The 17,020-nt window shown below is 47.2% G+C and overlaps 1 protein-coding gene across 1 annotated transcript in view; it reads right to left on the bottom strand.

The window, feature by feature from the left end:
- Positions 1-17,020, bottom strand: part of RGS22 (regulator of G protein signaling 22) — a 149,594-nt gene that overhangs the window by 19,905 nt on the left and 112,669 nt on the right. Inside the window, exon 17 of the mRNA XM_075825950.1 lies at positions 11,391-11,557. Coding sequence (XP_075682065.1) covers positions 11,391-11,557 — 167 coding nt within the window. The remainder of the gene's footprint in view (positions 1-11,390; positions 11,558-17,020) is intronic.

The following is a 17,020-nucleotide window of genomic DNA, read 5'->3' as shown; positions in this document are numbered from 1 at the left end:
CGTCAAAAATGGACGGCACACGGAAGCCTTCCGTGTGCCATCCGTTTTTTTCACTGACCCATTGACTTCTATGGGCCACACGGTCACTGAATCACTGAGCAAAGTAGGACATGCTCTACTTTGCACGGAACGGAACAACGGATCCGTTTAAATAAGTGAAGTGTGCATGGGGCCATTGAAATGAATGGGTTCAGGGTGCCATCAGTGACAAAAACGGATAGCACCCTGAAGGAAAAGACTGAAGTGGGCATGAGACCTTACAGCTCTTTAATATGTTGCTGCCTCTTTTTCAAGGGACCAAAGGTGATTGGATAATTATCTCAAAAGCCATTTAATGGGCTGCATGGGCTATTCCTTCGTTAATCCATCATCAATTAAGCAGGTAAAAGGTCTGGAGTTGATTCCAGGTGTGGCATTTGCATTTGGAAGCTGTTGCTGTGAAACCACAACATGAGGTCAAAGGTGCTCTCAATGCAAGTGAAACAGAGCATCGTTAGGCTGAAAAAAATGAAGAAATCCATCAGAGATAGCACAAATGTTAGGAGTGGCCAAATCAACAGTTTTGTACATTCTTGAAAAAAAAGAGCGCACTGGTGATTTCGTGAACTCCAAAAGGCCTGGATGTCCACGGAAGACAACAGAATCCTTTCCATAGTGAAGAAAAACCCCTTCACAACATCTACCCAAGTGAAGAACACTCTCCTGGAAGTAGGTGTATCAGTATCTAAGTCTACCATAAAGAGAAGACTTCATGAGAACAAATACAGAGGGTTCACCACAAACTGCAAACCATTAATCAGCCTCAAAAATAGAAAGGCCAGATTAAACTTTGCCAAACAACATGTAAAGAAGCCGCCCAGTTCTGGAACAGCATTCTTCGGACAGATGAAACTAAGATCAACCTGTACCAGAATGATCGGAGGAAGAAAGTATGGAGAAGGCTTGGAACGGCTCACGATCCAAAGCACACCACATCCTCTGTAAAACATGGTGTAGGCAGTGTGATGGCATGGGCATGCATGGCTGCCAGAGGCACTGGGTCACTAGTGTTTATTGATAATGTGACTGAAGACAGAAGCAGCCGGATGAATTTTGAAGTGTTCAGTTATATACAGCACGACGCTGCCAGGTGAGTCTACACCGCTCACTTTTCTGCCTCTCCTATTTATAGTGAGTTGATGCCCTATGTTGCACCATTTGGTGCTTTTTTCTTTAAAGTGGTTCCCGGTCCTGTCTTTGTCAGTCTCGTATTGCAATTTCCAGGGCTGACTGGGAAATACTAACAGCACTGGGCCTAGTAAATGCCCCCATGGCTGTCTAGCATTAGTAACTGTCAGGGCATGCCTAAGGTAACAGATGCCTGTGCACTTTACATGCACAAGCAGTAATGTACTGTCATATAAGTATATAAGAGTGGTTATGATTTAAAATAATTAAAGGGATTGTCCGGCAAAATAAAATTGATGATCTATCTTCAGGATAGGTCATCAATATCTTCCCAGTGGGGGTCCAACTCTCGGCACCCCCACTGCCAATCAGTTGTTTGAAGGGCCTGCGAAGCTCTGGCGAGTGCTGCTTCCCCTTCATTTCTTACACAGCTCCATACTGTGCAATTTAAACAATGAAAAAAAAACCAAAGACACTACAAACATGAAAACATACAATAAATTCATTTTTTCAATAAATGTATTTTAAAAAGTTTAAACATATATATGTGTATATATATATATATATATATATATATATATATATATATATATATATATGTACATATTCGGTATCCCCAAACACATGCTGACCTGCACAATAATGTTATACTATTTCTTACGGTGCCATAAAAAAGAAATGGAGAAAAACAATGGCGGAATTGCTATTTTTTTCTGCATTTCACCATTAAAAGATTCATATAAATTAAATGCTACTATTTCAATATACGACACGTCCTTCCAAAAAAAACTTGCTTTACAAATAGAAAAAGTTCTGGCTGATGGAAAGCGAGCTTGTGCAATGGGGGCTAAGGGCCAGGTTTGCTTTAAATACAAAAGAGTGATAAATCCCCCACAGCCCTGGTGCTTTATTAGGGTTTGTGCACACGCAAACTCACAAACGCCTGAAAATATGGAGCTGTTTTCCCTCCTGATTTTCAGACTTTTTTTTAGCAACTCGCATTTTTCACTGCCGTTTTTGTAGCTATAGAGTCAATAAAAAACTTTTTACGCGCTGTTTTTAGAAAATGAGGCGTAAAAAAATGCCCTGTCGGAACAGAACGCCTTATTTCCCATTCAAATCAGTGGGCAGATGTTTGGAGGCGTTCTGCTTCCATTTTTTCAGGCGTTTTTCGAGGCGTAAACGCCCCAAAATATGCCTGAAAACACTACGTGTGCACATAACCTTACTAGGCAGATACGTAGTTCAAGACTGTAGGAAAGCTGGGTGACAACCCCAGAGACCTTACAATGGACATACTATTTGTCACACATATTTCATATTTTTAGGGGGAAAAGTGTGTAATTCAGCAGCTGCCCATGGTTATCAGCTCATTGCCAGCGTTTCAACACATCAGGTTAGCAGTTATGGTCCTGAAGGAAGGGGTCAGCAGGGTGTAGTTATGTACTTTATCTAGTTTAAACTTAGGTTATCCCCAATAGAAGCTTTGCAAACCTGTAAACCTGACGTCCCAGACAGGGCCGGCCTTCGGGGTGTGCAACCTGTGCCATGGCACAGAGCGCATCACTCCAGCAGGTGTAAGGGGGTGCCGCACTGGCTCCCTTCCCCTGCTTGTTTCAAAAGCGCCCGGACTCAGCAGCCGCCTTTCCGCTTGGGTGCTTCTATACTCAGTCGCATCGCTACCGCTGTAGCATCCATAGCGGCTGCTAGCAGCGACACTGGGCATAAGGGCGCCCATGCTGGGCCCCCCCCATGGCCAGCGGAGCCGCTAGCAGCCACTACGGCTGCTACAGTGGTAGCGACACCACTATAGGTATCTCCCTGCTCTGCTATCTACTAGCGCCACTGTAGCTCCCTGAAGGAGCGGAATCCCCGTGTGTTCCGGGATTCTGCTCCTGGATGAAGCGCTTGATTTCTCTGTCCATAAATGGACACAGACGAAAGGGAGTGGATTCCCCAGTCACAGCGTCGGCAACTCTGTGGATGGGGATTCCGCTTCAGGAGTGTCCCCTGATGTCACTGTCTATATATGGACAGAGACATCAAGTGGAGCGCTGAAGGGAGCTACAGTGGCGCTTTCTAAAAGAAGTGGGGTGACATCTACAAGGGGGCTGTGGGCTGTGTGGCATTACCTACAAGGAGGATGTGTGGCACTACCTACAAGGAGGATGTGTGGCACTACCTACAAGGGGGAAGTGTGGCACCACCTACAAGGGGGCTGTGTGGCACTACCTACAAGGGGGCTGTGTGGCACTACCTACAAGGAGACTGTGTGGCATTACCTACAAGGGGGCTGTGTGGCATTACCTACAAGGGGGCTGTGTGGCACTACCTACAGGGGGCTGTGTGGCACTAGCTACAGGGGGCTGTGTGGCACTGCCTACAGGGGGCTGTGTGGCACTACCTACAGGGGGCTGTGTGGCACTACCTACAAGGGGGCTGTGTGGCACTATCTACAGGGGGAATCTGTGAGTGGCGGGCTGATGGTCATTTTACTGTGAGTGGGGGGCTGATGGTCATTTTACTGTGAGTGGGGGGCTGATGTTGATTTTACTGTGAGTGGGGGCTGATGGTAATTTTACTGTGAGTGGGGGGCTGATGGTAATTTTACTGGTAGTGCTGGGCTGATGGTGATTTTACAGTGAGTAGGGGTCTTTAAGTGGTTTCCACCTCTGACCTCCAATTGAAATTAATAGGAGGCAGAAAATACCTGCGGTGCATTGCCTGCGTCTTTTGCATTAGCTTCAACGGCTTAAAAAAAAAGCAAAAAAAAAAATAATGTCAAACAACGCTGTCAATTCAAAACCTGCTACAAAATTCCTGAAGGGATTTTGAGCCGGATTTTTTTTTGCCTTACAAAAAACGCTGTGTGAACATACCCTTTGAGTGTAGTGCTTGTTTTTAGCAGTTTTCTGTCTTTCTCAAAACTATTTTTCCTGGTTGTAGGGGAAATACAGGGGGCAATAAACTGTGTGTGGCACTTGGGGGGCATAATACTGTGTGGGCACAATCAGAGGAGAAAATACTTGTCCTTGAAGGGGTTATAATATATTATATTATTATTATACTGTATGGGGGCACTAAAGGGGCACTATACTGTGTGGGGGCACTATATAGGGCATTATGCTGTGGGGGACAATATACTTTGTTTATGGGGCATTTTTTTTATGATGGGGTGGGGCACCGAAAGATAATTTCGCACGGGGCGCCATCTATCCTAAGGGCGGCCTTGGTCCCAGATGAGCACTGTCTGGTGATTAAAGAGAACCTGTCACTAGGTCATATAAGTTGAACTTGTTTACTAATGTGAATAGTGATGTCTCCCTGAAGCCAGCACTGTAGTTATTTTTTTCTTGAACCCCCCCCATTCCAGAGGTATGTCCCACTGTTGTGTTGGCTGCCTCTATGCTAATTTTCTGTAGTTAGCCAACGGGGTGGAGCTAGCTTCCCTGCCTCTTATGCTGTCCAATTTGTGCGAGGCAGCTTGAGGGTAGTCCACGACATGTTGGCTAACTGCAGCAAATTAGGCCCCATGCACACTCCGTATTTTCATCTATCTCTAAATACTGTCCGTAAATGCGGATCCGTAGTCATACATATTTTATCCGTATAAACGGAACGGTATCCGCAAATACGATCCGTAATGCATCCGTATTTGATCCGTATATACGAATCCGTACAAAAAAAGAGGGATGCTGCAAATGATGTCAACAACATGTTGCATAACAATGCTTCCGTAAATACGGTCAGTTTACGGATGCACATCAGTAGCCATCCGTATTTACGGAAGCGCCCATAGGCATCTATGGGAGAGTTAGTACCGTAATTACGGACAAGAATAGGACAGGTTCTATAATTTTTTCAGCACGGACACCCACGGAAAGGTGTCTGTGACCAATAGAAATGAATGGGTCCGTACGGATAAAATATACGCTCGTGTGCATGGGGTCTTAGCATAGAGGGGAGTCAACACATCAGTGGGCCATATCTCTGGAACGGGGGGTTCTAGGAAAAAAAGAAAAACAGCGCTGGAATCAGGAAAACAGTGCTATTCAGGTTGGTAAACCAGTTCAATTTATATGACCTAGTGATAAGTCCTCCCTAATGATGATCTTGAAGAAGATAACGGTATATGTCGTAATCCCGCTTTAACTTATCTTGTGAAGTTTGTCTCACATGGCTGTGACTCAAGTTGACTGCTTTGGTCTCAAAAACATCAGTAAGACAGTTTGCTCTATCACTCCAAGAGAAAGGTTACATCAAAGTGTGGTAAATGCAGATCAGATTACTCCAAGGAATCCAATATAACATTGTAGATGTTTTTAGTCCTGGTCTATGTCAGCTGCTTAGGGACCCAGTTTTTCCGCAGGGACGCTACACAGAGTTAATGTAGCACAAGACTGCCAATTAAAACCCTGACACCGATTCGATTACATTGCGGTCTCTGCTAGGGGCAGATGTTTTTATTCTGTACAACAATGATAAAATGGGTATTGGGGACTTAGCAGGCTTATTATTAATTCTTGTTGAGCAATATAATTGTACTTGATTCTACGTTCGGTCAGATGTTTCAGCAATTCTAATTTACTGGGCACTTTCATATAACAAGGTTCAGGTCATAACACACATTAAGAAAATGAGAATGATTTATGGGGTTTGGTAAACTGGCAAAACTGCAAGGAAAACAAATGCCTATGACAAAAGAAATACATTATTAATATGAAAACTAGTTACGGGATTTGATTAGATTAATGTCCATTCTTGGTCTCTAGTGAAGGCATAAAGTAAGTTCAAAAATACATAAACATATATCAATGTAGCACAGATTAAAGGGGTTATGTGGGAACCGAAAAGTATTAGCAGTGTAGTCACTGCAGTATATGAGTACACTCGCTAACAGTGGTGTAACTACCACCGTAGCAGCAGTAGCGGCTGCTACGGGTCCCGCGGCATGAGGGGGCCCGTGTCACCCGCTTTCACGGGCCCCCACCATGGCCAGAGGCTCCGCTAGCAGCCGCTATGGCTGCTACAGCGCGACGCCACTGATCACTACGGCAGAGCAGGGAGGTATCTCCCCGCTCTGCCAGTAAACAAAAGACATGTATCCCCTCTCCACAGGATAGGGGATATATGTGTGATCGCTGGCATTGATAGGGAGAACAGGGGACTGAAAGTCCCCTGAAGTTCTCCATCACAAACCTCGGATTTCCGGGGTCTGTCGGCAGCTCCGTAGAAATGAATGGAGCGCCGGTCGCGCTTCTGCGCATGCGTGACCAGCTCTCCTTTCATTTTTATTGAGCTGCGCAGACGCCGGAAGTCAGAGGTTAGTCATGGACAACTTGGGGGACTTTCGGTCCCCCGTTCTCCCTATCGCTGCCAGCGATCACACATGTATCCCCTATCCTGTGGATAGGGGATACATGTCTTTTGTAGGACACCCTGTAGGTCGCATTTTTTTGGGGGGTTGGGGACGCTGAGTGAGAGTAATCCAATAATGGAGTATCAACAGGGAAATCAAATTCCCCCTTCTTCTTCTCTGTGTCTGTTGTGCCTTAGAAAGATAAAGGCTGCTGTAAACACAGCCTCAGAGGGCATATTTCCTGTCGCTGTCATCCACAGGCTGTACTAAAGATCCACGTTCTACGAATACATAATAGAGCACCCCTAGAAGTCGACTAGCTTATACCAGGGACATACACAGGTTTTTTCTCACGGTTTCATGCGGGAACATAAGAGAAATAATTGGGATACAATAAATTGCATTCTGAATTGGAGAAATGCTCCTCCAGAAACATTGCTTCTAGAGGAGTATACAGATGCTGTATGGCGTTCCCTACAGGGGGGGGGGCTGTATGGCGTTCCCTACAGGAGGGGGCTGTATGGCGTTCCCTACAGGGGGGGCTGTATGGCGTTCCCTACAGGAGGGGGCTGTGTGGCGTTCCCTACAGGGGGGGGACTGTATGGCGCTATCTACAGAGGGGGCTGTATGGCGTTATCTGCAGGGGGACTGTATGGCGTTCCCTACAGGGGGGACTGTATGGCGTTCCCTACAGGGGGGGGCTGTATGGCGTTCCCTACAGGGGGGGCTGTATGGCGTTCCCTACAGGAGGGGGCTGTATGGCGTTCCCTACAGGGGGGGGTTGTATGGCGTTCTCTACAGTGGGGACTGTATGGCGTTAGCGCCATACAGTCCCCCCTGTAGAGAACGCCATACAGTCCCCCCTGTAGATAACGCCATACAGCCCCCTCTGTAGATAACGCCATACAGTCCCCCCTGTAGATAACGCCATACAGTCCCCCCTGTAGGGAACGCCATACAGTCCCCCCTGTAGGTAACGCCATACAGTCCCCCCTGTAGGGAACGCCATACAGCCCCCCCTGTAGGGAACGCCATACAGCCCCCCCTGTAGGGAACGCCATACAGCCCCCCTGTAGGGAACACCATACAGCTCCCCTGTAGGGAACGCCATACAGCCCCCCTCTGTAGATAGCGCCATACAGTCCCCCCTGTAGATAGCGCCATACAGCCCCCTGTAGATAGCGCCATACAGCCCCCTGTAGATAACGCCATACAGCCCCCCTGTAGATAGCACCATACAGCCCCCCTGTAGATAGCACCATACAGTCCCCCGTGTAGATAGCGCCATACAGTCCCCCCTGTAGAGAACGCCATACAGCCTCCCTGTAGATAGCGCCATACAGCCCCCCTGTAGATAGCGCCATACAGCCCCCTCTGTAGATAACGCCATACAGTCCCCCCTGTAGATAGCGCCATACAGTCCCCCCTGTAGATAACGCCATACAGCCCCCACCTGTAGATAACACCATACAGTCCCCCCTGTAGATAACACCATACAGTCCCCATTGTAGATAGCGCCATACAGCCCTCCCCCTGTAGATAGTGCCATACAGCCCCCTCTGTAGATCTCTACAGAGGGGGCTGTATGGCGGTATGGCGTTATCTGCATGGGGGCTGTATAGCGTTATCTACAGGGGGCTGTATGGCGCTATCTACAGGTGGGCTATATGGCGTTATATACAGGGGGGCTGTATGGCGCTATCTACAGAGGGGGCTGTATGGCGCTATCTACAGAGGGGGCTGTATGGCGCTATCTACAGAGGGGGCTGTATGGCGCTATCTACAGGGGGGTCTGTATAGCGCTATCTACAGAGGGGTCTGTATGGTGCTATCTACAGGGGGGCTGTATGGCGCTATCTACAGGGAGGGGGCTGTATGGCGTTCTCTACAGGGGGGACTGTATGGCGTTATCTACAGGGGACTGTATGGCGCTATCTACAGGGAGGGGGCTGTATGCCGTTCTCTACAGGGGATGCTGTATGGCGCTATCTACAGGGGGGGCTGTATGGCACTATCTACACACGATGGGGCTGTATGGCGCTATCTACAGGGGGGCTGTATGGCGCTATCTACAGGAAGGGGGCTGTATGGCGCTATCTACAGGGGGGGCTCTATGGCGTTATCTACAGGGGGGCTGTAAAAAAGGCACTATCTACAAGGGGGGGTTGTGTGACACCCACGGGAGGGGGGGCCCCAGTCAAAAGTTTGCTATGGGGCCCAGTCTTTCCTAGTTACACCCCTGCTCGCTAATATACACTCCGGTCCCCCTGTTGCACAGTCTTCCTTCATGATGACACGACTCGTCATGTGACCGGCCCAGCTATCCATCTTGGAAGTTTTTTTGGACTACAAGCTACTAGATAAATCCAAAATCCGAAAGAGGAACTAATGAAAGTCTCCAGGCTTCACTCCAAGAAGAGGTGCAATGCCATCAAAAGTGTTTACACCTTCTAAATACTCCCTATCATTGTACAAAACATCACAGTTTTTATAGTTCACCTCCAACTATGAACATAGATAAGTTTTTATATCCAAAATTCTGTGCTGATTAATTTCTAAATATTTCTCTGTAGCTCAGTTTTTCTGTTACTCTTCATACCTCATGCACACGACCGTATCCGCAAATACTGACCGCAAATACGGTTCCGTATTGCTTTATAGACATCAGCAAATCATCAGCAACGTACCCATTTCTGCCAAATGGTATCCGCAAATCCGGTCCGTAGTGCATCCGTATTACATCCGTATATACGGATCCGCAAAAAAAGAGGTCTGGTTGATGGGAAATCCCCTTTGTGTCTCTTAGCAACACTTCTGTATTTGCGGATGGCTATCCGTATTTGCAGACGCACCTCCGTAACTATCCGCAATTTAGATTTCCCCCATAGACTTCTATGGAGGAGTCCGTGGCGCAATTGCGGACCAAGAACGGACATGCTCCATAATTCCCGGCACAGTTCTGCGGAACGGACACTCATCCGTAGCGATACGGAAAGGTGTCCGCATTCAATGGAGGCTTTTTACGGTCGTGTGCATGGGGCCTTAGAACTAAATGATAAAATTAGAAAACTCTGCCTGCAGCCGCCAGTAGAAGGAGGCTAGGGGCTTACTGCATACAGATTTTTTTATTGAGTTCAATATCTGGTGAAGGCGGCGTGATGACGTCACTGCATCACACCGCCAGTGCTGGACAGCAGGCTGAAGATGCAGCAGCTCATCGTCGGAACAAGGTTAGCTGAGTTTCCATTTTTTTACATTTTCATTGACGTGAAAGGGTGCACTATTAATGGAGGAGGGGGCCTAACTACTATATGGGGGTCACCGATCTACTATATGGGGGCCCTAACTAGGTAACTACTATACAGGGTCCCCTATTTATCTACTATATGAGGGCACCTCTGTACTATATGGCGGGCCTGTCTACTATATGGAGCCACCTAACTACTTTATGGGGGTCACCTAACAACTATATTGAGGCACCTATCCACTATACGGGGAACCTATCCATTATATGGGGGGCCTAACTACTATATGGGGGCACATAACTACTAAATAGTGGTCTAACTAGTATATGGGGACACCCATCTACTATATGGGAAGCCTAACTACTATATGGGGGTGCCTAACTACTATATGGGGGCACCCATCTACTATAAGGGGCTAACTACTATATGTGGGCACCTAACTACTATATGGGCACAAAAGAGGAGAACTACTATATGGGGGAATAAAAGAGGACTACTACTGTGTGTGGGGAAAAGAGGGGACATTACTGCTGTGTGGTGGCACTATTACTGTTTGGGGAGCACTATTACAATGCGGGCACTAGAGGGTGCACTATTAAGTGATGGTACCTGTAAATGGGTCCTTGTATTCCTATGTAGATTTTCCATTAAAAAAGCACTAAGAACAGTCATTTACAACGTTGATATTGTCTAGACAGGACTTCAATCAATTTAATGCTGCTTTAATTGAAAACAATAGTGATTTTCTTTAAAAAAAATATGACATGCTGATTTGTGACAACGTTTCAAATATTACATTATATACACTTCTGCGTGAGTTGAAGATGTCATCTGTCTGATTGTTAATATAAGGTTTTGTTTAACTTGTACTATGCTTGTATGAAAACCAATAAATATGTTTTACAAAAAAAAATAAAATATTACATTTCTCAGTGATTCCAAAGTTTTGAATGACACAATGTGCTAGAATAATGTTGTAAATTGAACCAAAAAAGTACATAGAATTCACAAAATTTATTGTGTTTTAGACATTTTACGCCTACCTGGACAGTTTCGAAAAGTGTCTAGAAAAAAGGGTGCATAAAATGTCAGTACTGAATCTGATCTGTAGCGGTGCTGCTCATTCCCTCGCTGTCATATAGACAAGATCGTATACAAAGAGCGACAAGGGATTAAGCAGGCCGGCAGCATCAAATGCTTAATTTAAAGTTCGGTTCCAAAGCAAAACGTGTAACTGGACCACCAATCCACCATGTGACATTTATAATACTTGTGTCTTTTTATTTGACAGAGGGGCCTTTGGGCCCCTCACAGGCACCAGATATGCCACCACTGCTTTACCCCCTATAGTCAGTAAGGCAAGTATATTGACCTCAAAACATAGTATTACTACGTCTTTTGTTTTGTGCATCCATTTTAGAGAGGCAAAATATTTTTAATACAAACAGAAAATGTTTAATTGTAATTGCTCTGCTCAAACTAAAAAATCTTTACTTGAATGTAATTTAGTGACAAAACGTGCCTATAACCCAAAACTGTTGAAACGTTTCTAAGATCAGGGGTGTATGTGTAATCTGCGGCTTTGTTGTTATCTGCTTCTTGTGAGTTGTGAATTGTACCTTGCAAAATTATCTTCCAGAAAAGAGCGGAAGTGCTCTAGCTCCATCCTGTGCCGGAGTAATGCGTTAAGGTTGTAATTCCTGTACTCTTCTGGAACCAGATCCCATAGATTGGGCTCTTTAGGGATGTCAGGAGGTGGGACAAAGATATACGTAGTCACCTGATCCTTGAAAAAGAAAGTTAATGTGTTACAACTTGAGAAATAAAATATTGTACTGCACAGAAATCTACAGAAAACACAACGTTATTTACTAACGCGGCCACCCATGCACAATGCAATTTAAATATAATTAATCCAAAGGAAATGCCATAAATGTCTGATCGGTGAAAGCACGCCTGCTGGGACCCCCATGATTGTCATAACGGGGTCTACTGATACTTTTGCCATGCATGTGCATGGCGATACACATTGAAGTTAATGAGGAGTGATGGAAACACTGTATCTCAGTCATTTCCATCGCTGCCCATTAATGCACGTGGCAACAGTGATGAGCTCTCTGCCCCTTCTGTGCCAGTTTAAGACCAGCAACAGGGGTCAATGGACCCCCAGTGTGATAGTCGAGTGAGGTCCAATACATATACCATACATTTCTATAGTAGGAATATGCTTTTAATGGCTCCTAAAAATCAGGGATCGGGACCTCAGGACAGGGAGCCATTTTCTTCACCAGGTTCTCTACTCACATTGCACAGGAAGAAGGAGAGTTTGGTGGAGCTGCGCTGTATACTCTGGACGTCTCCACACATCACAATATTATCAAGGTTTAGCTGTGGTGTGTAGAGACAGTCTGATTGAACACTGGGTGCCTGCCATATAACCCCTGGTGTGTGTGCTGCGGGTTGAGTACCATTGCACAAATTAAGAGTAAGCTGCCTAGGGCGAACGTACCATAGAGGCAGAACATGCAGCTACTATGGGGCCCTTGGATAGAGTTGGCCCAATACGGGTTGGTCCAATTCCCTATGCTACTGGTTGGTGAGAACCTGCGCAGGACTCCCCTCTCTAGAGCAGGGGTCTCAAGCACGTGGCCCGTAGGCCGCATGCGGCCCCTGGGGCTGTCATCTGCGGCCCGCAGACACAGAGCCGCTAGTATCGGCTCTGCTTCGAGACTCTGGAATTCCCTGACATCGCTGTCCACATATGAACAGCGATGTCTGGGGCTTCACCAGAGCCGGAGTCCCGTGAAGAGCGCTAGTATCGGCTCTGCTCCGGGACTCTGTGGAATTCCCTGACATCGCTGTCCATATATGGACAGTGTGTCAGGGTCTTCCCCAGAGCGGAGTCCCGAGCAGGCTCTGCTCCGGGACTCTGTGGAATTCCCTGACATCGCTGTCCATATATGGACAGTGTGTCAGGGTCTTCCCCAGAGCGGAGTCCCAAGCAGAGCGCTAGTACAGGCTCTGCTCCGGGACTCTGTGGAATTCCCTGACATCCCTGTCCATATATGTACAGTGTGTCAGGGTCTTCCACAGAGCGGAGACCCGGGCAGAGCGCTTGTATCGGCTCTGCTCCGGGACTCTGTGGAATTCCCTGACATCGCTGTCCATATATGGACAGTGTGTCAGGGTCTTCCCCAGAGCGGAGTCCCGAGCAGGCTCTGCTCCGGGACTCTGTGGAATTCCCTGACATCGCTGTCCATATATGGACAGTGTGTCAGGGTCTTCCCCAGAGCGGAGTCCCAAGCAGAGCGCTAGTACAGGCTCTGCTCCGGGACTCTGTGGAATTCCCTGACATCCCTGTCCATATATGTACAGTGTGTCAGGGTCTTCCACAGAGCGGAGACCCGGGCAGAGCGCTTGTATCGGCTCTGCTCCGGGACTCCGTCGAATTCCCTGATATCGGTGTCCATGTTTGGACACGCGATGTCTGGGGCTTCCCCAGAGCCGGAGTCCAGTGCAGAGCTCTAGTACAGGCTCTGCTCCGGGACTCTGTGGAAATCCCTGACATCGCTTTCCATATATGGACAGTGTGCAGGGTCTTCCCCAGAGCGGAGTCCCGGGCAGAGCACTAGTATACGCTCTGCTCCGGGACTCTGTGGAATTCCCTGACATCGCTGTCCATATATGGACAGTGTGTCAGGGTCTTCCCCAGAGCGGAGTCCCGGGCAGAGTGCTAGTACAGGCTCTGCTCCAGGACTCTGTGGAATTCCCTGACATCGCTGTCCATATATGGACAGTGTGTCAGGGTCTTCCCCAGAGCAGAGTCCCGGGCAGAGCGCTTGTATCGGCTCTGCTCCGGGACTCCGTCGAATTCCCTGACATCGGTGTCCATGTTTGGACACGCGATGTCTGGGGCTTCCCCAGAGCCGGAGTCCAGTGCAGAGCTCTAGTACAGGCTCTGCTCCGGGACTCTGTGGAAATCCCTGACATCGCTGTCCATATATGGACAGTGTGCAGGGTCTTCCCCAGAGCGGAGTCCCGGGCAGAGCGCTAGTATACGCTCTGCTCCGGGACTCTGTGGAATTCCCTGACATCGCTGTCCATATATGGACAGTGTGTCAGGGTCTTCCCCAGAGCAGAGTCCCGAGCAGAGCGGTAGTGTCGGCTCTGCTCCGGGACTCTGTGGAATTCCCTGATATCGCTGTCCATATATGGACAGTGTGTCAGGGTCTTCCACAGAGCGGAGACCCGGGCAGAGCGCTAGTATCGGCTCTGCTCCGGGACTCCGTCGAATTCCCTGACATCGGTGTCCATGTTTGGACACGCGATGTCTGGGGCTTCCCCAGAGCCGGAGTCCAGTGCAGAGCTCTAGTACAGGCTCTGCTCCGGGACTCTGTGGAAATCCCTGACATCGCTGTTCATATATGGACAGTGTGCAGTGTCTTCCCCAGAGCGGAGTCCCGGGCAGAGCGCTAGTATAGGCTCTGCTCCGGGACTCTGTGGAATTCCCTGACATCGCTGTCCATATATGGACAGTGTGTCAGGGTCTTCCCCAGAGCGGAGTCCCGGGCAGAGTGCTAGTATAGGCTTTGCTCCGGGACTCTGTGGAATACCCTGACATCACTGTCCATACATCGACAATGATGTCAGGGGCTTCCCCAGAGCAGGAGTCCCAGTGATGTCAGCACCACAGCTGGAGTCCCAGGAAGAGCCTACTAGCGCTCTGCCCGGGACTCCAGCTCTGGGGTTGCCCCTGACATCTCTGTCCATATATGGACAGTGATGTCAGGAGCAGAGCTGGAATCCCAGGCACTGCGGCAGCATCCACAGAGGGCACTGCGGCAGCATCCACAGAGGGCACTGCGGCAGCATCCACAGAGGGCACTGCGGCCGCATCCACAGAGGGCACAGCGGCAGCATCCACAGGGGGCACAGCGGCAGCATCCACAGAGGGCACAGCGGCAGCATCCACAGAGGGCACTGCGGCAGCATCCACAGAGGGCACTGCGGCAGCATCCACAGAGGGCACTGGGGCAGCCTCCACAGAGGGCACTGCGGCAGCATCTACAGAAGGCACTGTGGCACTATCTAAAAAGGGGCTGCCCAATCTTGACATGTGTGTCTGCCAAACGCTGCCAACTGAGCCGCCGGACTGCATTTAGCGACACTTAAACTGGAAAACTGGATTGTTGAAATAAGCATGTGGAGAAATATCTCAAATTTTACACCTAGCGGTATTATTATAGTAATATAGTATTCATTTTATAGTAATGTAGTATTATTATTATTATAGTAATATAGTGTTATATTAGTTAAAATAAGTAATTTATTAACAATAATTTTGTATTGTATCAAATTTGAAAGTAATGCGGCCCGTCAACTTCCCATTTTTTCTATATGCGGCCCACTTACCCTGCCGAGTTTGAGACCCCTGCTCTAGAGGAACTACATTGTTACAATTGTAATTAGCTTAATGGAAAAGGGGTGGAGGGGGGAACAAACATAGACCCTTATGTCCTGGGTGGCAAAACCTGGATACCATATTGGAGGGCCCATTTTGATCTTTGATATGGGGCCCCTATTTTCTATGTACGCTACTGATTTTTAATACCGACTCTCTTTATACAAACCTTCTATACAAATGAGAAAGGTTCGTACTCACATTCTGCAGTAAGTGGACATCTGTTTAGTAAAAGTTGGTTATGAATAGCACAATGATATCAAGAAATAGAATCCATCACTATGATTTATATTATATGTGTAGTATTTATAGGGAGGTCTTGGCAGTCAACAAGGCACAGTTATAGATTATGTTATGTAATCCTGACATTTTTAATGCCTGTTTCTATGGAAGCTTCAGCACTGTTCATACCATATATATGTAAACCGAGCGCTGTCATAAAGGAGAAAATGATGATAAATGAGGTGTTTTGTTCTGATGATTAATCACTACTTGGAATATCTAATCTGATTGTATAAGAAAGGATTGTACGGTTTGGACATTGTGGCATGGTCACTGCTGTCATTTTTATACAGTATTATGTCTATCTGAAGTCATTCACTCCTGACACCTGGACGAGGGATTTGACAGATTAATTTAATGATGTTTTTTGGCATCATTAGAAAGTCAACTTTATCAAGGTGTAAAATTATGTTTGTTCACAAATTTTCACAGATACTGAAACAACACAGACTGGACTGCAATAGAACATCCCATATAGCAGTGTTTCTCAATGTTTCTAAGCAAAGTACCCCCACTCAAATAAATTATCCACAAGGCTATGATCATACACTGCCTGCGACCTCCAGGGCTAAGATAATACATTGGATATGACCTCCAAGTCTATGATCAGACATCGGCTACGACCTCTAAGGCTATGATCATAAACTGGCTACGAACTCCAGGGCTATGATAATACACTGGTTACGACCTCCAAGGCTTTGATAATACAATGGCTACGACCTCCAAGGTTATGATCCTACACTGGCTATGACCTCCAAGGCTATGATCATACACTGGCAACGACCTCCACAGCTTTGATAATACACTGGCTACGATCTCCAAGGTTATAATCATACACTGGCTATGATATACAAAGCTTTGATAATACACTGGCTACGACCAGTGGCGGATTAAGTAGACTATGGGCCCTGGGCTGTTACCCAAACTTGGGCCCCCCTTCTCCCCCGCCGAGCCGTAACACTACCTTTTTGTGCAAGCATTAACAAATGGGTGTTACGATTCCCCTTGTCAAAGGGCTGTGTCCCTACATACTGACAGTCTCCAACCATCGCTGACAGTATCACACTGTGCAGGGACACATCCTCCTGACAAGGGGAATGGTAACACACATTTGTCTATCAGTCCTGGACTGCACAAAGACTTTTAGTGAAACACAAGGATTTCCTATAATAAAAATGTCAGGAGAGGTGACAGATTCTTTATAAATCTGGTGACTCACATGTGACGACTCCTCAGATTCTGGTAACTTTTTTCCTCTTTTCTTCTCCATCCGGTCCAGACTTCATGACGACTTCTCCCGGCCATGACCCATTTCTGCAGAATTTGCCACTTAGATGTCTTCTGTTGCTCACTTTTCCAACATTTCTACACCTATAAATGAAAACAAAATGATCATGGTGCCACACACTGTGCCCCTAAATATAATAGCACCAAACACTGCACCCCTGAATATAATTGTGTCAAACACTGTATAGTAAAGCACCACGTGCACAAAGGCCCCTGTAT

The sequence above is a fragment of the Rhinoderma darwinii genome, chromosome 5 (assembly GCF_050947455.1).
Source record: "Rhinoderma darwinii isolate aRhiDar2 chromosome 5, aRhiDar2.hap1, whole genome shotgun sequence".
In the NCBI taxonomy this organism is placed as follows: Eukaryota; Metazoa; Chordata; class Amphibia; order Anura; family Rhinodermatidae; genus Rhinoderma; species Rhinoderma darwinii.
This window is presented reverse-complemented; position numbering and strand designations above follow the sequence as displayed.